We start from the raw sequence: 22,047 nt of genomic DNA on the forward strand, positions 1-22,047 counted from the left end.
CATTAACGGTTGTGTTTTATCTCTGTGTACAGGGTGGTGGCAAACGGTGAAGAAGGCACCAGAGGTGCAGGAGTTGGTACCTGTGGGGAGCTCGTGAGCCCCGATAGTGGTCTGACCACCATCCGCAGCGACCGCTCCTCCAAGGAGAGTTCGGTGTTTCTCAGTGATGACAGCTCAGTTGGCGACGTCATCGCGGGAGGAGGGCCGGCTGGAGCCTTCCTGAGAAACCCCTCTCCTCTTGGATTGACCTCCCTCTCCCCTCCCGCTCCACCTGAGAGGGGGAAGACATGCTCTGGCAGAAATAAGAGTGACAACTTTGACCTTTTTAGTTTTGACCCACTGCATAGCAGTGATCACTCTATGACGGCAAGAGGGGGGTTTGTCATTTCTGGAGTAGGAGGAGATGAAGAAGAAAGACAAGCAGGAAGCTCTGGCTTATCGGAACTTCGGGAGCTGAGCTTGCTAGATTTCTCTACTCCCAATTCACTCGGCATGCTCGACAGCAGCAATTCTCTAATTGACCAACGGCATGTGAATGACATGATTGAAACAGTGGTTCCTCCGACCCCAGTCAACAGTGTGGTAGGTAGTCGCCCACCCAGCAGTTGCGGGGCCAGGTTCTTTCCAGAAGATGTGGTTGAGAGGATCAACGGCCTGCAGCACAAGGACAGTGTTTCATCATCGCTGTCAGAGACCTGGGATGAACTCGGCTTTGACACACAAGGAGCATCGTCGTCAAGTGATAATAACTGCTGGAATAGGACCAGGGAATCTGAGAGTCCTGGGAATGTAGTGGAGCAGGTCAGAGGGCAAGAGTCTCATTATCATATTACACAGCAAGAAAGCAGAGAAGAACTCTTAAAGTCAGAGAATGTCCACCAGAGGGCAAAGATCCTAGAGCCCCAGCTTAGTCTGATCACTGAGCAAACTAAATCATATGACACCTGGAACCCAGACTCAATATGTAAGGATCAATGGAACCCCGCTACTTTGGCTTATTTGCAATTGACACCACCAGAGGAGGAAGTAACTGGAAAGTCTAAGGCTAGAATCAAGGAGTCCTCGTTGTCGAGGAAGAGAGCAATCATAAACACTTTAACGCCAGACACATCGAAAGAAGAGGATGAAGGAGGAGATGGGAAAAAAGCAGATGGACAAATGGAGCTCCTCGACTTCTGGACGTACTCGGCTCAGAAGGGATTTCTCAAATCAGATAGCGGAACCACCACATCTTACCCCGAATCGCTAGATATGTGGAACATGACAATCCGAGATGACAGTCTATCACCTCTCACAACCCCCGACAACTTGTCTGGAACCTCGGGGTCTTTCTGTGGGATGAACCTCGATGTTGAGGCTGGAGCATCTGTGGAAAGTCCGCAAGAATTACCTGATGGTGGAATGGTGATGTGGAACACCACCATACAGGAAGACAGCTCCTCCACAATAACAAGCCCCGAAAGACCTGAAAACGGAAAAGAGCTCAGTCAAATGGGATCAATGGACGTAAGTGATTCTCTTGAGACACATGCAAGCAAACAGGTAGAGGAAGAGCAGCCCGGAGGAGAGGAGACGCCTCCAGCAGCAGGGTGGGGAGGTTATGAACACAACGTGAGAATAGTCATAGAGGCGGCAGAGGGAGGAACACATGGTGAAGAAACGGGTGACAACGACATACAGTGTTTTCAAGGCCAACAGTCTGTCTTGCAGAACTTGGTATCCGACCACTTAGAAGAGGTGAACTCCCCTTACCAGGGCGCTGACATGGGGGGCCTACCGGTTCCCGGCATGGTCGCCTCTACTTCAGAATATGACAATGTAGGAGCTGGTACTTGGAGCCTGACATCGTCCCCTGAGACGTATGCAAGCCCGGTAGCAGACATGTTACAGCTAGAGGAGCAGTATAGCCCTTTTTTCGCTGTGACAAAACCAACTCAGATAGACAAGGGTCACAATCAATACCAGAAGGATGATCCTCTGGGAAAGACTGAAGACAAAGATAAAGAACAGCCAACCAACCAGATCTTCCTATTTGATGGAAGTAGTGAGCTGGGTCACATGGTCAGCAGTGGGGTATGTTCAATTGAGAGCAATTACGATAACAAACATTCAGAGGAAGCTGATTGGATAGAGCAACTCAGTGATCATTCACCATTTGTTCTGGTGGACAACTCTACTGTCACTCGGACCACTTCAGCCCATCATTGCTCTTCAAGTCTACGAGAAGCTGGTGAAGCTGAAATCCAGCCGGACCAATCTTTATCCCCAAGCCTCATTGAGTGGGGTGATCCTGTCTCCAATAAGCCTGTCCTGTCGTCGACAATGGCCCACAATGAAGACGTGCCTGTTCCTGAAAGCCACGGTGGTCCGGACGATGAGAGAAGTAGAAAAGAGCCGTGTAAAACCTCAGAAACAATGTCTCTCAACTCCAGCTCCGGAGGGGATAGAGACACGCTGAAGTATAGCCCCGACAGCCTTCATCCAGCTAGTCGAGACGAACTCAGGTCCAATTCTGATGGAGATTCATCATCAGGCCTAGAAATGGATTACATCATTGTGTCTGGCACAGTAAAAGAAACTGACAGGGAGTGGCACGGTAGGCCGAAACAGCCTGACAGGCATTCAAAAGCTGCAAGAAAGTCCATGGAGACGTTTAGCATGCTTTCCTACGCTGCCACAGTGCTGCAAAGCCAGGCTCGGGTGGAAGATGGAGAGCGCCAGGGGAACACAGAAAGAACGCGGAACGAAATCATCAGAAGTTCTGACAGTGTAAGCAAAGTTACAGAGCACAGTCAAGCTGTTTCATGTGCTCATTACCAATCACAAAATAACTACGAAACTTTTCAACAGTCAGATTCGAGCCCGGGTTGCAGTCAAACTCAGGTAAAAGAAGTAAACCTTGAGGATGAATCAAAAATTGTGGCCAGAAGTGTGTCTCCATCCTTAAGATATCCGTCAGATCATTTCCTGAAAACCAGAGAGGAGGTTTATGTCCATTCACAAATCTCGATGGAAGATTCAGATGAGGGTGGGCAATCGCCCTCGGCACCTCCGTCTTTGGGTGACTTTCAAGTTTGGGAGGTTCAGTTAACGAGTCAGGACGCGCCGATAACATCTGAACCGCAATCACCTGAACCGCAGTCACCTCAACTTACCCACAGCTCAGTCTCCCACACAAGCTCCTTCATTGGCACCCCATTAAGTAATTCTGTTATTTTTGCTGACAGAGAACTGGGATTACCATTTTCTGGAGATTTGATGGAAGAAAAGAACGATGAGGAAGAGCATGAAGAGGGATCTGATTCAGAGCGTATTTCCCATTCAAAATGGACTTCAGAGATACAAAGCGATAGAGAAGAAAGGCAACCGTTAGGATCCTCTGATCTGCTAAGTTTCACTGAGCAGCTGATAGAAGATTCTTCATTTCAACAACAGGATTTGCATTTACAAATACTTGAGCCAAAGTGGGATGGATACTTACAGAATACAGTGGATTACTGTTATGGACAACCTATAATGACTGCTGGTTATGATAAATGGTCGACTGAACAACAGATTGGAGACCATGAATCTTCACAAGACAGCTATTCAACCCTCTTAAGGTAATCAATGCTCCTCAAATCTTGTATCTTACGCTCATTTGCAATTTTACTTCTGTCACATTTGCAGTTATTAGACAATGTACTAATCTTAAAAGTTTGGTAACCCAAAATGTAAGAAATAAAAACATGAACAACTTTACTCTACTTCATTCCTGAGATGTCCTTCCAGTTAATTGTTGCATCGGCTAACACAAGCAGCTGGCTAAAACAGTTGATGAAACATGTGTGTACATATTTTGTTTTATGGTTTAATTCAACCAGATAATTGTATTCTGATCCACCTATTGCCTCTCAAAAATAGAGCAGGACAACTTCTTCTGCCTCTATGGACCAGCCTCCTCTGAACACGCATGCATATGCATGAACCAAACACGCTTCCCCTCACCATCCCGTCATTTTCTGTTTTCAGTCTTTATGCCAGAGGAATATTATCATCGTCAAACAGGCTTGAAATTTAGAAAAAGAAGCCCACCTGAGTAATTGAGTCTCATGAGCAGCATGTGTGTGTGCTTGTGTGTGTGTCTGGGGGTGTGGGGGTGTGTAGGTGTGTGTGAGAGAAAGAGACAACATTTGTATGTGTATTTCATCTGTTTGGTAGCAAGCTTTGATCTGCGGTCCTGTGTGTTTAGGTTTATAAATCTGTTTACGCCTCATTAAATATGCATTACCTGCCTCATTAGAGCTGGAGCCCCACCACAGCTAATGGAAACAGCTCCTAGCTCTCTCACAAGGTGTGGGTGTGTGTGAATGCGTGCAAGCTTGTGTGTAAGTGTGTGCAGAGATAATATCTGATACATCAGACAATAAAAGTTTGGCCAGGTAGCTTCAAATTGACATTTGCGAAAAGTATATAATTATATTTTTAGTCTTTATTGTTTTTTTTATGATGGTTTAAATATACTGTAAGTGAAGCAGTAGTAATTCTGTGTTTTTTTTAATGTATTGAAAGGAAGCTTGTTTAGTTTTCATTTAAACAAACTTTCCGTTTCCATTCAGTGTTACGTACCAAAACACGTTGTGTCAATGTCGCTTGTTAGCCGCGTTGTAACCCTAACCCTAACCCTAACCGAGTACAACGAGTCGACCACCTTGTCAGTACCACCAGTCCAGTCTATTCTCTTTTCTCTTATCCAAGATGAGTATTTTGTCTCAATCAAAAGTTTTGGAATTGGTGACCAGTGTTTTTATATAAGTGTGTATTTACTGTATAACATATACACTGCAACGTAAATGTTCAGCAGCGGCATCATAGGCATACTTGTTTAGCCCCACTTTGTAATTCTGATGACCTCCCCCCTCTTTGGGATGCCCAACACTCCCCTCTCTTTCACTCTGTGTGTTTGCATGCATACACAGCAGACCTTTTCATAACCAATTGGTGACTTCATTGGGTTAATGTGGTTCAGTCTGTCTGCGAGGGTCAACAAGAGGGTGAGGGTAAGGTGGGTGTCCTCAGAAAGAGATTTGTTCTTAAAAGAAAAACAAAAAAAAAACATGTGACCGTCTTTGTTTCTGTAATCACGTGTGCCGGTTTCTCGGTAATGCTTCCCTCTATTGTTAGCAGCCCTCATGTTAATCAGAGGCGGTTAGAGGGGCTTTGGTGGGGGGGCGGGAGCAACACTGCTCAGTATTGTTTCCTCAGCCCACACGTGGAGCCTGGGAACGAAGCAGTGAGTTGCTCTCCGTACGTCTGCTTCCGTAATCTTTTATCCACAAAGTCAAATGAACAGATTTAAAACACTTTCTTTTTCTATGTCATGGAAAAAGTTTGATTATTTTTTCTTTGTAGATGGTCGTCTTTGGCCTGTTTGGCCCAATACTATGCGTAGTTTTGCCTATGGTTGCCATGGCAATAGCGATGATGATTTATGTTGTTTCTCATTATTGTGTTTCTGTGCCTCTAAGTAGACATTCCCAACAGGAAGAACGTGCAGCAAGGATGATGATGAAGATTCCCTCCAGTGAGGAAGCTGCAGAGAAGATGTATAACATAGAAGGTAAATATAAAAAAGACGGTATTCAATGGTGTGGGTTTGAGGGATTTTAGCAGTCAAATAATTCTTACGAGTTAAGCCTACACTGTAAAAAAACAAACTAATTTTACGGAAAATAACAACATTTTTACAGTAGTTTTTCTGTTTTTTTACATTATGTACAAAACTTTGTAAAAATAAAGATATTATATGTAAATGAACAGTCCAACTGTAAATGTAGGTATTATGCTAATAATGACAAGCTACTTTTTTTTCTTATTTTTTTACATGAGAAATACTGTAATTATTAGAGTATTTGTTTTCTTAAACTACATTCAAATCATGTAAAATCAAATGACTGGCAGCAGCAGCTGCCAAACAAAAAACGTAAAATTAAGGTAAAATAATGTTTGTCCATGTTCAGTAGATCCTCAAGTGAAAATCACTTGAGGATTTAAGAAAACTGAAATTTTTAACACCCTTTAAATTATTGACCGTATTATTAGTAACATTTTCTAGACCTGCCCAACACGGGAGATGTACCCATAAAAACAATGAAACCGTCTCTCTTTGACCAGACCCACCATCTTCTGCGGATCTGTCAGGCGGATCCAACCATAGGAGAAAGTTGACAGCTCCCCCAATGAATGTGTCACTGGACCGCAGCGAGGGGTCTCTCATCTCAGAAGATGCCCCGGACACAGAGGATGAGGCGTTGGATACTGGGGATGACCTGGATGTCAGCGTAGATGAGCTAGACACACCTGACGAGGCAGATTTGTTGGAGTTCAACGAACACGGTCAGACACACACTTGCAGTGAATGCGAACATTGTGAACAAAATGTTATAGCTGTTTGTAGCTGTGTTGTTATGTTGTCTTGTAAAATCTTTATGGCCCAAACAGGGAAGTCAGAAAAGTCTCATCTAGGAGAAGGAGCAGCAGTAGAGGATGCCATCGCAGGACACACCGCAGCTGAGGAGAGCAGAGAAGACAAGCTGTGGAGAAGTGTGGTGATTGGAGAGCAGGAGCATCGCATTGACATGAAGTGCATTGAGTCCTACAAAAGGGTCATTTCTCATGGAGGTAGGCAGATACAAAGGATGTATCCATACACACCTGTTTCTCCTGTATGGTTTATTACTATTAATCATTTTGTTATCTGCTCGTTCTTGATATTCCTTGTTTATTTGTTGCATTAACCATCTGCTTTTTGTCCTGTTTCAAATTGTCATTGCGTTGTCACGCCTACTGTCTTTTCTCCCCCGTTACACAAATGAAACAATGAACTTACAATGAGTCAAATCCAACCCAATGTTAACTTGACTTGTTCACTCTCTTATTCCCAAATATTTTTCTTTGGAAACTTAAGCTCCGCCCTGCACTTCCTCATTTTATATATTTTTGCAGTAGGTGAAGGTGGATTGTTGGCAATTTGAAATGATTGTGAGAAAACAAAAGCACAGGTGTGTGCATATGCAGTGGAAGTGAAACAACTGTGTTTCTTTGTGTTTATGTTTTCAGGTTATTACGCTGAACAGAATGCCATCGTCGTGTTTGCAGCATGCTTTCTACCAGACAGCAACTGTGACAATTACAATTATGTAATGGAAAACCTTTTTCTGTGAGTAAAGCTACATTATCAAATATCTGTGGACATGTAAATAGACCAGGACCATAGGCTTTCATTAATATGCTGCATTAGCGACCTTCCCATTGAAGAAGAGTGTGGATCCAGGCTGCTATTATCCTGAATAAGGCCCGGCTGACTTTTTTTGTTAAAATTTATCCCAAATGTGTCAACCGGGGTTGAGGTCAAGCCAGTCACGTTCCTCCACACCCCATGTAGACAGACCTTTTTGGTGCATGTAAGCGTTGGGCTGTTTCAGATTATGTCTACATAGCAGTTTTTTCCTCCTGTTTAGATATGTGATAAGTACGCTGGAATTGATGGTGGCAGAAGACTACATGATTGTTTACCTGAATGGCGCCACACCTCGTAGGAGGATGCCCGGCTTTACCTGGATGAAAAAATGCTACCAAATGATAGACAGAAGGTAATATTCACTGATAAACAAAACTGAAAACTAACAGATTGGCTCTCTCCACAATGTTTGGATTCCTTGTAAAAGTCCCTGTCTCTAATCGCGATAGTAGTAATGGTTTTTTTCTTACCGAGATCTCATAACATTGGGCCATGGTTTGGCTTATGTATCATATAGCTATCATATCATAGTTACTAGGTTTATTGTTTAATGCATCAGTAATGATGCATTTTAGAAAGATGTATTCATATGAATAAAGGAGTTCATACCAATAGAAGTATGCACGCCGACTCAATTGCGTTTATTCAATAAGACTTCACGGTGATGCAAGAAATAGTTAGACCTGAAGCCATAAGTCATCTTTTGGACATAAGTAGTGTTCCTTCTTGTTTGAGGTTCATAGGTAGTCCAGTTGGAGGCATATCTGTGATATGTTGCCATCTATCTGACTTGAATAAACAAATGCACCAATGCTCAACAAAAAAATTGTGACGACTTTAGTTTTAACTTTCTCCCATGATGTCACTATATGCTGTCTCAATAGTCTCTGCCTGGTTCACTCATTCACACCCTATAGGACTTTCACTTTATTCACAAGTGAGTAAATTAAGATTTATGGAACCTCATGAACCATTATTTTGAGTCATTCCTGATGATGACAATTTTGGCAGATCTAGAAAATCAGCACATTGTATTGTGGGATTGCTAATAGAAAGTAGTGTAGCAACTTTGCAGTGAAAAACCATGTCCATGTCCAATCAGTCTTTCTACTCATATTCTAAACTGTAATAATATTTAGTAATTAACTTGATAAGTTAATAAGTAATACGTTGTAAAGGAAGTTGTTATAAATTGTTTTTCACCACTTCTGCCTCTCATCTTGCTCCACAGACTGAAGAAAAATCTTAAGCTGTTCATCATTGTCCATCCGTCCTGGTTCATACGGACTTTGCTAGGAATCACCAGACCCTTCATAAGGTATCCTTTCTGTACTTACTGTAGTATTTAGATGATGCACACAGGAAGGGATGTACAGCACATGACAGGTTTTAATTTCAGTAAATGCAAACATGCAATCTTAATGCCACTAATAACTGTATCCATGCACTCCACCAGTATGTTCTAACAACAGTATCCCAGTTTCCCAGATACACTTTTCGCTATCCCCATATATGGGCATATATTTATATATATATATATATATATATATTTGAACTTGACACCACTACAAATCAAAATAAAACTTTACAGTCGGCTAGTCGGCTGGAGCACATATGTCAAGTACACATCACTCTAATAAAACTTAATCACTTCTGTTTTCTACAGCTCAAAGTTCTGTAGTAAGATCAAGTATGTGAACAGCCTGCAGGAGCTTGGAGAAACCATCCCAATGGAGTTTGTGCACATTCCCACCAGCATTGTAAAGTGAGTCAGCTTGATTTAATGTGTAACACATGACTATACACTGCTCAAGGAATCACAAATCAGGAATCAGGAACATTTATTCCCAAAATACACTTTAAACATACAAGGAATTTAACATGGTGGTGAAAAAAACAAAGGAATAATCTTTTATTAGGGTACAGCATTATTTCAATTGACACTTGATATACACTTGATATGGATCTGGTCAGGTCTGCTCTCTTGACTGGTTTGGCTTTAGCTAGTCACTGGGATCATGAGGCCATTCCTTAGCCCTACAGAATTTGCACAGATCATTCACAATCATACGTGCCGTTGCAAGGAGATTTGATGTTTCCCAGCACAATCTCCAGAACATGGAGGAGATTCGAGGAGCGTTGGGCAGGGCCGTAGAAGGTCCTCAATCCATCAGGAGGACCGATATCTGCTGCTTTGTGCGAGGAGGAACAGGTTGAGCACTGCCCGAGCCCTACAGAATGACCTCCAGCAGGCCACTGGTGTGAACGTCTCTGCCCAAAAAACAGAAACAGATCATTTTATGAGGGTGGCCTCAGGGCGCAACATCCTGCGGTTTGTCCTCTGCTCACTGCCCAGCACCGTGGAGCTCGATTGGCATTTGCTATATAACGCCAGAATTGGCACTGGTGCCCTGTACTTTTCACAGATGAGAGCAGGTTCACCATGAGCACCTGTGATAGATGTGAAATTGTCCGGAGAAGCCAAGGAGAATGCTACGCTGCCTGCAACATTGTTCAGCATGACCGCTTTGATGGTGTGTCAGCGATGGAGAGAGGGGAGACGCATCCACGGTGGGACGCACAGACCTTTATAGGCTAGAGAACGGCAGTCTTACTGCCATTAGGTATCGGGATGAAATCCTTGAACCCATGGTCACCCCCATCGCTGGTGCAGTAGGTCCTGGGTTCCTCCTGATGCACAACACGTGGCAAGACGTGGCAAGAGTATGCAGGCAGTAGCTGGAGGATGAAGGAATTGAGAAGCATTTTGAGGTGCAGAAATTTAATTTTGGCAGAATGGACGAGTCTGCCATAGAGTGTCTATGAAATTAAGCCATCTGTAGTAATATTTTATTTCCATCAAAAGATGTGGGATCCTTTGGTTCCTGACATTAAACTGTCTGTCAGTATAGATATCCAAGATAATTCACATTGAGATCTGGTGTGTTTTGTGTTTTCTTGAGTAGTGTGCATCTATATATATATATATATATACATATATGTATGTATTTATGTATGTGTACACATATATACACACACACACACACACACCACTTTTTGCCTCCACACAAGGGGAAAATAATAACACAAAGCTGTTTGTCAAATACATAGAGTAGTTTGTAGCCAGCAGCTGTTTGTTGACTAAAAGATCTCTCACTCTGCCCCAAGGTATGACGAGGAGAGGGGTATACACAAATTTGCATGTTTGAGGTAAATCATCTAACCTGCCTGTATTAATCAGTTAATCAGTCTCCCTGAAAATCAACACTATTTTAAACTCTCTCGTGTTGGGATTGACTCTGCATTGATCTTTGGCTTTCTTCTTATCCAACATAAAAAGAGACACATATTGAATGTTTTACGTATCTCAGTCTGGGAAGTGGTTAATTTCACCTCTCATCTGTCCTATTTTGTAAAAATCTAATTAACAACTGTGCTCCCCAAGTTAGGCAGGTCTGATGGTTTGTAATGGGATTTAATTGCAATTTATAGTAGGCCGGCTTTCTCATGTACAGTGGGAAGAACCAGTATTTGATACACTGACGATTTTGCAGATTTTCCCACTTACAAAGCATGTAGGAGTCTGTAATTTGTATTATACTGAGATACTGGTACTGAGTGACGGAATCTAAAACAAATCCAGAAAATCCAAATCCCAAAAAATGATTTTTTTTTTATTTGCAGTTAATTAATCGGAAAAGCCGAACTTAATATTTGGTACAGAAACCTTTGTTTGCAAATACAGACATCTTACGTTTCCTGTATCATCCAGCTGGCCATTGGTAAAGACGGGCCTTGACATTGAGCTTGCGTGCTCTGAAGGATTTTAATCCATGACGCCGTCACGTGTTACTAATGGTTTTCTTTGAGACTGTGGTCCCAGCAGTGTATCAAATACTTGTTCTCCGCACTGTATCTGTTGATACCAACAACGTATAGTACCATTAGAAATATTACTTGTGTCTTTAAGGCATGACCAAGTTGTAGAAATATCTAAAACGAGTTGGGTAAGCCGTAGCTGCCCTCTTTTACAATGTTGCACTTCTTTGTTATGAACATTTTTACAAGCTACTTGTCAGGGGAATTTAAACAAACTACCGCAGTCTCTGTAGAAAATAGAAATCCCCCCCAAAATATGCCACATGATTTGATGTTTCCATGATTACTTTCTATTCAGCTATATCTATTAACCCTATCCATTATCTTAGCCATGTTTTGAGTATACATACTACTGACCTTGAGTGTTAAACCGACTGAAATGTGAGCTCTATAGACCAGTTAGTTTTTGAGAAATGATGCAGTGCACCTATGGCTCACTCCATTGACCTTGAACACACCCTTTAGAGCACTAATGCTTATTTCCCTTTCCTTCTATACATCCACTTATGACTGTGTGGACATTTCAGGCTGCTAATCCCCATTAACTGCATGCTTACTGACAATATCGTCGTCCTCTGTCTCATGTTTACCTCCCTAACCAACCTTTGCTCTCTACCCTCTAACACAATGCTACACCAGATTGGATACAGAATTGCAAGATTCTTCAGTTCAGTAAGTAGAGGGACATTGTTCTCTGTCAGCTAGTAATTTTTACATACACTTTCCCCAATATTCAATAGTATTTTGAAAACAGCATTGGCCAAAACAAGCAGCACTCTGACCTTTCACAGATAATTAGACTTTGCACATAAATGCTTTGGCAAATGTCTAAATTAGTTTTTCCAATAGTGTTGTAAAATGTTAAAAATGTCCTGTAGATGTTTGCATTCCTGCATCTTTCCATTGCAGAATAACCTGACAGGCCTAATATTATATCCAGCTAACTGAACAGAGGGGGGTTGTTCTAACGTACTGATTAGTTAGGACGTAACTGCACACAAGCACTGATTTGCAAGAGAAACTCTCATTACATTGACATTAAACTGCTGCAGTCAACAGTATGTATTGAATGTCAATAGGTGTATTGCATGTCCCATTTTCATTACGGTCCTGAAATCTGCTAAAGACAGAGGCATGAATATTATGATCTAATATTTGTTTTAATTTCTCATACATTGTATCATTTTCATTGGCAAGCTTTCTGCTTTAAATGTTTGATTCTAATGCCTCGATGGCAAAGATGTTGCTCAATTATTTTTCTCATCTTTTTTCTCTCGCTCAGAGCCGACAAGAGGGGAAACTCTTTGGTTTGACTGTTCCAAGACACCTGGCCGCTGCCTATTCTCTCCCCGTATTATGCCATCCTCTACCCCAGCATCTGAATACAAACCACACTGCAGCATGATGTGTACGGGTCATGGTTGTTACACCCACAACTAGCAATGGTTTCTAAAGCATAAATGCTGTGGTACAAAATCAGGAAGTTGCTTGTTAATTGAGGAAAGTAAAAACCTGAGGGTGCGTAACTTAATACTGTATTTATAGTGTAGACACTACCACTGTGCGTAAGGTTAGATGCTTTACCCTGTATTACTGTACATTACAAAGCACTTGATAATGTTCCCAATTCTGTTAGTTTTGTATTCTTTTAATTATTCTTGTATTATTCTACACACTAGTCAGTTGCCATGTTTACCTTTTGTAACCCGGGATGATCATAAGTGTGGCTCGAGACTCTTTCACCTAATAACCAAACACATGCAAACCTAAGTTGTATAACTACTTCCCTATGGTGTGGGGGGCTCATGTCATTGTGTAATAAATGTTTGGCTGTTGCCTTAACACTGTGAAAAGAGTTGTAAACATAAATCATAAAGGTTGAAAAAAAGGCAGGTCTTTATGATATTCCTGAGAGCTCAACTCACTCCAACTCGCTGAAAGACAATACATGCAAATACAGAAAGAAAAAGAAAACGAGATGCAAATTTCATCACAGTTTTTTGTATTTGCTTATGTTGTGTATATTTGCACGGATTTACCTATTTTACAGTTGTTGGGCACCGAGGGCCACCGGAGTTATCAGTAGTTTCAGTAATGTGTTGCATGTTTATTCATCATTAGTCTGATTCTATTACCCGCCTAAAAGCAAAGTTATGTCATTTTAGTCATAGTTCTTCTCTTGATCGCGTGTGTGAGATTGTTAGGCCTCATAATAAAATCTAAATGTTGACTGCTAGAGAGGTACAGTCCAGAGAGAGCCTTGATTTAAATGTGTCCCCTTTCATTAGTTCTTATTTGTACATTTGTATTCTTATATTGGTGGCTTGCAAGAAATTAATTTGTTGTGAAATCATTAAAGATGTGCTCTTCCTCAACGGTTATCTGGAACCCAAGTGCCCATGTTACCGAGCTGGTTGCACCAACGGATGACAAATTATTCAACATTTAGCGATTTATTATTCTTGCATACTCACATAGCACAGAAGACAGACTAAAAGCACGTGAGAAAACCTACCAAACTAAACCAACCCCAAGCTACATGACACAACAAAAACCTGCACATATTGGTGAATAATGGTGCAATCAATTTAGCTTCATTGACAACAAACACTTTTAAAATACATGTCTTTTTTTATCAAATTAAATTGTATATCTTATGTTACGGCTTAGTCTCATTGCTGTAGTTTTCCTTTTTCACTTTCCCCCAGCTAAAAACAGTTGTATTTAGAAGGAATGAATACCTATAGACCCATGTAAACAAAATGAAATTAGTTTAACAGTTATCTAATTACCCATGACCCAAACAGCCAATTTCAAGTATTCTTGGCTTCTAGTAAAAAGTCCAACACACCTAAAATAACTGAGCTAGTGCCTTTTTTCTTAGATACTTCTCCAAGCAGTAGACGGCAATAGGATCCTTTTCTGTGTCAAACTTATTGGCAAAGAGATGATGCTGTTGAAGCAGCCACTGCACGTCTCCAAAACCATACACACAAACACTCCTGACATGGTGGCCGTGACATTCTGGGTACACTTCTCCCTCATGATGCTGCCACTTCACCAGCCGTACTATCGCGTTCATGTCTGTCATGTCGTATTTAGGATGGGGCCTCTTAGAGCCAGGAACCCCGGGGAGTCGTTGAATGGTCGCCCAGAATATTTCATCAGGAACAAAGGTGTCTTGTGCCCATTCGATCAATGCCGGTATACGGTTGTCCTCCAATACACTGCGGACGTAGCCTCGGTTAACCACGATGTAGGCACTTCCTGTCAGAATGGGCAGGTTGGAGGGAGGTGGCCCCTTTACATTTCCTGTTGGCTGAGACAGGTAAAGTGGTCAGGTAATGTGACCGTGATGGTCATTAATGTTGATCTGAATAAAAAGTTGCAATGAAAGATTTAAGCCATGTATTGCAATGTAAAAAAATCTTGTTGTAATCCTTTACCTGGTTTTGTCCATTAACTATCTTATGAACATGTGTGACTCTATTCCTCTTGTTTTCAGACATTTTTTCTGACTCCATGCTGTTGTCGCCCCCCAATGATAGCAATGCATTCACAATCTCCAAATTGGTTTTCAGAGGGAAATCCTGGCCACAAAGGTTGATGAAGTATTTCCATTTTGTTGTAGCGTTATAGAGATCAGCCATACAGTTAAGATCAGCCTGGACACGTGACCAAGCAGCATAGACCACATCCACCCTCTGACTGACCATAAAGACATTTGGTAAACAGGAGGTTATGGCACTGATGGCAGAGTAGACTGAGGCATCTGATTTTTGGTCTACATGGATGCAATAAATATTTTGGGGTGCATAGATGGCTCGTAGTAGTCGCTCAAAGTTCTGCACCTAGAGTGAATGAAAAAAAAAGCTATTAAGAGGAGGATATACCGACGTAATTCATATCATAAAAGTAAAACTTTTATGTATCATAAGCTTGTGTTTAACTCATCTAACCCCAAAACCCATTGACTTAGAGACGAGGGACCTGGAAGAGCAAACATTTTAACTCACTTGTGGGTTTTTGGAATCATTCCTGCATCACCTCCTTGAAATCAACTAAACTGTTTTCAAAGTTATTTAAACTTGTCGTGATTGAATTCAAATCTTGGCGACATACCTTATGATGAACAACCACGGAGTAAGCTAAGGGGAAGTCCTCTTCGACGCGGCTCAATGGAAACGTTACATATTTTCTGTTTGCCTTGAAGGTCCTGAAAAGATTGAACAAATTTCTGTCAAATCCAGTACCTTAAAAGATTGTTTACAGTCTTTTACTGATAGTTGTAGTTTAAAGAAACCTACTTGCAGTCTTGGCTTGCGCTGATGTAATATTCATTGGGGATCTTAATACTCTTTTGGAAATCTTCAGTGATGGTCAGTGTTTTGGCCTTCTCCAGTGCCTCACTGTCGCCCTGCAAAATTGCTGCACAGTCGCACTGATTCTCTGGGCCGCCATCAGCAGCTTCATAATTCAACCAGCTGTAGCTGCGATTGCGTATAGGACCCGATTTTAAATCCAGGTGATTTAGCGGGAAAAGTATCCATAGTAATATCAGTCCAACAATTACCAGAAGCAGCATCCAGTTTTTTTTTGTTAAACGCATTTCTTAAGAGAAGGACCTTGACAACTGAAACTATTTTTACAGTGTAAGCTCCTGATGTAGTCAAGCTGCACTCAGTCCTTATAGTTTTCTCGAGTCACTGATTAATGTTCTGATGTCTAGGAAATATTATATGTCTAAAAAGATACAGGCCACCTAATCACCAATTAATTAATACACTTGAATGCACTGCTGAGAGGTTTTTATCTTATGTTAAGAATAATAAAAATCCAGAACCGTAGCTTGAAAAGTCTGATCCAGGCGTTGTCCAGTGGTACTGTTTAGAGGATTTTGGAGTTATCGCTTAATTCTGTGACCGGCAGGATCAGCAGGGCTATACGTTGTGTTTATGGCGTGATGTTTGACAAAGTTCATTTAAGTTCCTCTCATTTTGTGTCCAGGAAGATTCGTCACTCCTTATGTCATCAACCCTGGAAATAAGATTTTAAAAAGGCATAAATACATCTGTTCTTTAGCCAATTGATTATCTTAGTTTAATAAATAAGCCAAGTAATGTATATCTGAGAAAAAACAAATAAAAATAGACACACTGCAACGTGCAACCTCTTTCTATTATATAGTTCTTACACTGTATCTGCAAAAAATAGTTTGATTCAACATTACAGGTGTACTTCTGGCCAGGGGTTGAATTAGCTTCATTCCTCTTGAATAAAAAACGTTTCAAGAAACGATTTTTACATAAGCCTGATACGTCCCCCGACGTGACTCCGCCCCCTCCTGAGAGGGCAGGGGCAATTCTCTCAGGTGATTTCACCTGGAGCAGCGCCACCTGAGAGACATCAGGCCATTAGTGGGTCACATAAAGGCTCCCTGACACAATGTCCTCAGGTCTCTCTTTCCGCCGTCCTGACAACGAGCAGACTGTCAGTGTTTTGAGTCTGCGTGCAGACTACCATTTTGTGTGGAAAGCGTGTAACATTTATGTGTTACGCCTGCGCACCCCTACGCACGATAGGCAGGCCGTAACAAAGCCCTAAATAAAAGGAATGAATAATGTGTCCTCAGAAGGATCGGGGGTCCGTTTCAAGAAGATGATAGATAGATAGATAGATAGATAGATAGATAGATACTTTATTGATCCCTCAAGAAGGAAATTTTGGTACCACAGCAGCATGTACAGAGAAGAAAATAGAATAAAAAGATACACGTTATATACACATTATAGACAATATAATAAGATAAAAATATTAAATTAAATGAAATAAACGAACAAAAGAATAACCTTCAAAAGAGACAATAATAATAATTTGTAAAAGGAGAAGAGGAAGTAAAGTGTTATTGCACTGGGCAGGAATGATCTCCTGTATCGGTCCTTGTGACAGCGGAGCTGAAGGAGGACCGATTCAGGAGATCATTCCTGCCAAGTGTAATAACACTCTACAATAAATCATCTCTGGCTAAAAATGACAATAACAACCCTGTACTGCTGTGATGTTGCTGCCCTTCCTCTTCTCCTTTTACAAATTATTATGAGTTGTCTGTTTCATGAAGGGAGGTAACTAAAGCTCAGGGTCAGTCACTATGGTAACTGAGCCTGTGAACCTGACCTGGGCCCTGTTGCTCGTATGTGGCTTACTCAGTTAGCCGGATTATTTTCAGGATGAGATGACGTAGATTAGATTTTTTGTTTCCCCGAAGCAAGTTTGTCTAAATCACCATAGCAACACAACGAAAGATTTGAGCTGCTGGATTAGTTCATCAATGCACCGGAAAAAAGGGCAGCTCACTTCCTCATTGATGAAGGAGCGATATCAGTTAGATTAACGTTTTATAGGGACAGACTAGCCGCGATGACGTCCTGTACGAGCGCCATAGATGCTGAGGACAAGGAATCATTTATTTACAACCCATTTTTTTGTGTTTTCTCAAACATGAGTCGTCCTTTTCTGGACGGCCCTGTTCCTCGTTCGTGGAGTTAGCCACGTACAAGGAACAGGGCCCTGGTCGGGAGCAGGTTTTTCACAGTCTCCTCCCTCTGACAGCAGCCCAGAATCACACAGCACACTTTTATTTCCTCATTCATTCAAGTACTCTATATCAGGTGTATTTTTTGTGTTTTCTCAAACATGGGACGTCCTTTTTTGGACGATTCTGGTGGTACACACGCTCAACTCTGAATCAACCTACTCCGAGTTGATTGAACCGACTCTAAACTCAGAATTTACGGTTTGACTGAGTTTGTTAAACCACCTACTTAAAACAGCCCCCTGGTTACTGACGATTGAGCTTATTGAAAAGCATATCCACAGATATTCCAACTTCTTTGGCCACTGTGATGGCCGGTCGGTTTGCTACTTCTGTGCATTTAATGTCGCCAGTGCCGTTGTGATAGTCTTTCCAAAACACTGCCAAAGTCAAATGGCAAAGTCTCATTACAGATAATTGTCACGGTGTGGTTCACTTCATGTTATATTTTGTAGTTTTCTGCCACTCGTGTCCCCGGGTAACTTCCCTTCCTGCCTTGTCCCGTCATCCCCTGTGATCGTCTTAATAGTTTCCACCTGTGTCCAATCACCTGCACCTCCCTTGTGTATTTAAGCCGTGTGTCTCTTGTGTCACTTGTCGCGTCATTGTCGTCACGCATGTTCTTGTCCCTTGTTATGGATAGCTGTAGTTTCATGCCTGTGTGTTTTTGCCCTTTGGCCTTTTGGATTTTGGATCTTGTAACGATTAAAGCCTTTTGTTTCCTGCAAGTCTGCATTTGAGTCCTGCCTTCCACCCGCTCCCGTGACAGAATGACGCGACCATGGGACTCAGCAGACCCGCTGCCAGACTACGGCCCGGACTACTTGGACGTAAGAAGTCCCTTCTGGCAGCGGAAAACAAATTTTGTTTTTGGTCCCGGGAGCTATCAGCTCGCCTGCCTCGAGCTCCGGGACCTCCTTAACCCAAGGAGGAGCAAGCGGAAGAAGCGCTCCCCCGTTCCCGCTGGGCCGCCGCAGCGCTCTCCCGTTCCCCAACTCTGTCCCCCGACCCCGACTCGGCCAGTCCCCGCTCCGAGACTCTGTCCCCCGACCCCGATTCGGCCAGTCCCCGCTCCGAGACTCTGTCCCCCGACGCCCCCAGTCCCCGCTCCGAGACTCTGTCCCCCGACGCCCCCAGTCCCCGCTCCGAGACTCAGATTCCCTCCCTCCCGCCCCATGGTCCTCTCCCGCCCTCCCGTTGATGATTTGAGGGCCGTCTGGGATCTGGCCCTTGAGGGGGGGGCTATGGGGTGGGTTATGGGGGGGGCTGAGCCGCCGACTGCGGAGGTGTTCCGTGCCCCCGAGCCGCCGACGACTGCGGAGGTGTTCCGTGTCCCCGAGCTACTGCTGACTACTGCTGACGTGTTCCGTGTCCCCGAGCTGGAGCCGCCGCCGACTACTGCTGACGTGTTCCGTGTCCCCGAGCCGCCGCCGACTACCCCGGAGGTTTCCCGTGTCCCCGAGCCGCCGCCGACTACCCCGGAGGTTTCCCGTGTCCCCGAGCCGCCGCCGACTACCCCGGAGGTTTCCCGTGTCCCCGAGCCGCCGCCGACTACCCCGGAGGTTTCCCGTGTCCCCGAGCCTGCAATTCCAGAGACTTTCCGGAGCCGGCCAAATGACCGTCCGCCGGGCCGACCACCGGAGGCTCCCCGGCAGTGTGCCTATCCGCCAGGCCGACCCCCAGAGGCTCCCCGGTCGCCTGGCCGCCCGCCGGGCCGCCCGCCAGAGTTTCCTGGGTGGTCCGACCATTGTCTCTGGTTTCCCTCCCCCCCACCCCTTGTTTCGATCTAGTGTGAGCCGCCTGGAAGTCGGCCCTTAAGGGGGGGGTACTGTCACGGTGTGGTTCACTTCATGTTATATTTTGTAGTTTTCTGCCACTCGTGTCCCCGGGTAACTTCACTTCCTGCCTTGTCCCGTCATCCCCTGTGATCGTCTTAATAGTTTCCACCGGTGTCCAATCACCTGCACCTCCCTTGTGTATTTAAGCCGTGTGTCACTTGTCGCGTCATTGTCTTTCGTCACGCATGTTCTTGTCCCTTGTTATGGATAGCTGTAGTTTCATGCCTGTGTGTTTTTGCCCCTTGGCCTTTTGGATTTTGGATCTTGTAACGATTAAAGCCTTTTGTTTCCTGCAAGTCTGCATTTGAGTCCTGCCTTCCACCCGCTCCCGTGACAGATAATATATTATCCTTAATTTCTTTGTGGGTGAAAAACACACAAACGGCAAAAAAACAAACTGCCACAAAAATTGTTATTATTATCGCTACAATTTTTAAAGAAATAATCTTAAATTAACTTACCACACTGGGTTGTGATTCGTGTGGGTATGTGGTGATCCGTCTCTGGGAGCTTTCCCGGCCACACTGCTCATTCCCTCATTCCACCGCCGATGAGAAACCTCCCTCAACTCCGATGCCTGAACACTTTGTAATCGCACACTGAGTGTACAGCTCATGTGTGTCTTTCAAAAGTCTCTGCCCATCAATGATCCTCCTTTTTTATCTTGTTATATATACACATATACACAGAACCCATTCCCGTTAAGTAATGTGGTGGCGGGCGTTGTTTGGCTCGGCTGCAGAGGGGGCGGAGAAGGGAGTGGCTCGGGGAACAATGCCAGGAGGAGGCATGATTGGCCTCAGGTGAGTGTGTGTTAGGACGAACCTGTCACAGGTAACAAAAATACACTCTGGTGCTGAATAATTTTGTCTGTCTAAAATGGTTTAGGTTGCGCCTTTGCTTACTTCTGCGGTGCGGACTTACCTTTTGAAGTTGAAGTTATATACATATATTTATCTTCATCAGATATTTAATCATCAAATGAATTTAATAAGTTGATTACTGATATTTATTATGTTCTCAATGTGGACTGTTTGAACCATATATTTAACATAAACTGTATATAAATTAGTGATGACTGACATCTCGTGTCCGTTTGTGCTGGTTTTCATCATTTTGGTCATAGCCAATATTAAGAGTGTTTAATTGTTTAAGGGTGTTTTTAGACTGTAAAATGTTTAGAGTTTCTGACTGCTACCAATGTTAGCTTGCCCGAGTTTGCTAACCCTTAACTAGCCAATGCAAGCTAGCTTGTAAGCTAGCTCACAGCTAGCTAGCGTACAAGCTCTGCTCATTCGTCTTCTGGCTAAACTTGTTCAGGCGTTTTCCACCACTGCTCTCGGGCCGCCTGAAACCCTCTTTTAATTGCCCCATAACTGAAGTGGAAAGTCCTTCATTTTACATCTTTGAATTCTTCGAGTTGATGCAGCGAGTGCCCTTTTGACGCAGCGAGCGCGAAATTGAGCTTGTAAAATCAAGATTTGTAAGGGAATGTAGCATCGACCGTACTTTCTGCAGACGCGACGTTAAACTAGGTTTTGTTGAGACGGGCGGTTTGCACCAACGTTAGGTGGGCAATTAAGAAACATTTTTACTGTTTGCTTCCCGTTTCAAACATCGTTTATAATGCCCAAACCAGTTCCCCCGGAGAACTATGTTGAATGTTTGCAAGAGGCTGCAGCAATAGTAAGTTAACTCGTCACTAAAGCCACTGTTAGTGGTGAAGTTATATTATTTTACACTACGTGACGCATGCAAAGCGTGGTTGAAGGAAACTATAAAGTCACGGGCGTGAAGACAGTTATGATGTTTACATTTCGGTGAATCTTTGCTACCTCTGTGTATTTAATGACGCCAGTGCCGTTGTGATAGTCTTTCCAAAACACTGCCATAGTCAAATGGCGCGTTTCCATCGAGCGGTATGGTACGGTACGGGTTGGGTCGGTACGGGTCGGGTCTGTTAACCATGATTTGGCGAGCGTTTCCACCGCCAACAGTACCCTTACTTGATAGGCGTGGTGTATTCCAGCAAGTAGTGATAACGTCACTTGATAGGTGTGGTATATGACGGAAAGTAGATTGACTTCATTCGATCGCGCGAAAACTGAAAGCTAACCGCAAACAACAATGGAGGACATACAGCCGATCCTGTTCGTGCTTCTCGATATGTGGCTGTTTGTCACAAGGAGACAACAATCTTTGTTTGAGCAAAGGCTACATGCTGCAAGCCTCGTGTGTTGTCTTTCCCCTTGCGGCACGCGCAAATGACGACACCCTTTCAACCAATCAACGTTCTGCAGTGAGTCTAGCTCCACCCTTTAGTACCAAACAACTGTGCCAGGTACCCCAACGGAAGGGTACCCAAAAAGTGGTACGGTACGGTTCGGATTTTTGGTACTCTTAACTTTTGGCAGTGGAGACACAAATAAAAGGGTACCGACCCGACCCGTACCGAACCG

The 22,047-nt window shown here is 43.3% G+C and overlaps 2 protein-coding genes across 8 annotated transcripts in view; one reads left to right on the plus strand and one right to left on the minus strand.

The window, feature by feature from the left end:
• The window catches only part of LOC120830992 (uncharacterized), a 30,443-nt gene extending 17,052 nt beyond the window's left edge, over positions 1–13,391 (plus strand). The window contains exons 9-19 of one of the 6 annotated variants that reach the window (XM_040196072.2): positions 33–3,602; positions 5,508–5,599; positions 6,154–6,375; positions 6,481–6,660; positions 7,099–7,198; positions 7,500–7,631; positions 8,511–8,597; positions 8,946–9,044; positions 10,448–10,489; positions 11,798–11,830; positions 12,441–13,391. In XM_040196072.2, coding sequence (XP_040052006.2) covers positions 33–3,602; positions 5,508–5,599; positions 6,154–6,375; positions 6,481–6,660; positions 7,099–7,198; positions 7,500–7,631; positions 8,511–8,597; positions 8,946–9,044; positions 10,448–10,489; positions 11,798–11,830; positions 12,441–12,471 — 4,588 coding nt within the window. In that variant the 3' untranslated portion in view covers positions 12,472–13,391. The remainder of the gene's footprint in view (positions 1–32; positions 3,603–5,507; positions 5,600–6,153; positions 6,376–6,480; positions 6,661–7,098; positions 7,199–7,499; positions 7,632–8,510; positions 8,598–8,945; positions 9,045–10,447; positions 10,490–11,797; positions 11,831–12,440) is intronic. The other 5 variants (XM_040196073.2, XM_040196076.2, XM_040196077.2 and 2 more) reach the window with 5 other exon arrangements.
• Positions 13,392–13,592: 201 nt separating this feature from the next.
• LOC120830993 (beta-1,3-galactosyl-O-glycosyl-glycoprotein beta-1,6-N-acetylglucosaminyltransferase) lies at positions 13,593–20,241 on the minus strand. Of its 2 annotated transcripts, none has more exons than XM_078086573.1 (5): positions 20,050–20,241; positions 15,466–16,195; positions 15,281–15,374; positions 14,605–15,009; positions 13,593–14,477 (listed from the first exon to the last, which is right to left on the minus strand). In XM_078086573.1, exons 2-5 carry the CDS (start codon positions 15,765–15,767, stop codon positions 14,010–14,012), a joined length of 1,269 nt encoding a protein of 422 aa, XP_077942699.1. In that variant the 5' UTR covers positions 15,768–16,195; positions 20,050–20,241; the 3' UTR covers positions 13,593–14,009. The 2 variants fall into 2 exon arrangements, with proteins under 2 accessions (XP_077942699.1, XP_077942698.1); XM_078086572.1 differs by lacking the exon at positions 20,050–20,241 and adding an exon at positions 16,353–16,576.
• Between the last annotated feature and the right edge of the window lie 1,806 nt (positions 20,242–22,047).

Source organism: Gasterosteus aculeatus, chromosome 13, assembly GCF_964276395.1.
Source record: "Gasterosteus aculeatus chromosome 13, fGasAcu3.hap1.1, whole genome shotgun sequence".
In the NCBI taxonomy this organism is placed as follows: Eukaryota; Metazoa; Chordata; class Actinopteri; order Perciformes; family Gasterosteidae; genus Gasterosteus; species Gasterosteus aculeatus.

Coding starts and splice junctions, on each gene's coding strand:
- LOC120830993 (XM_078086573.1), bottom strand. CDS start 15,767: ATGCGTTTAACAAAAAAAAACTGGATGCTGCTTCTGGTAATTGTTGGA. Junction 15,375..15,465: donor AGCGCAAGCCAAGACTGCAA/GTAGGTTTCTTT, acceptor CAATCTTTTCAG/GACCTTCAAGGCAAACAGAA. Junction 14,478..14,604: donor TAGTTAATGGACAAAACCAG/GTAAAGGATTAC, acceptor TACCTGTCTCAG/CCAACAGGAAATGTAAAGGG.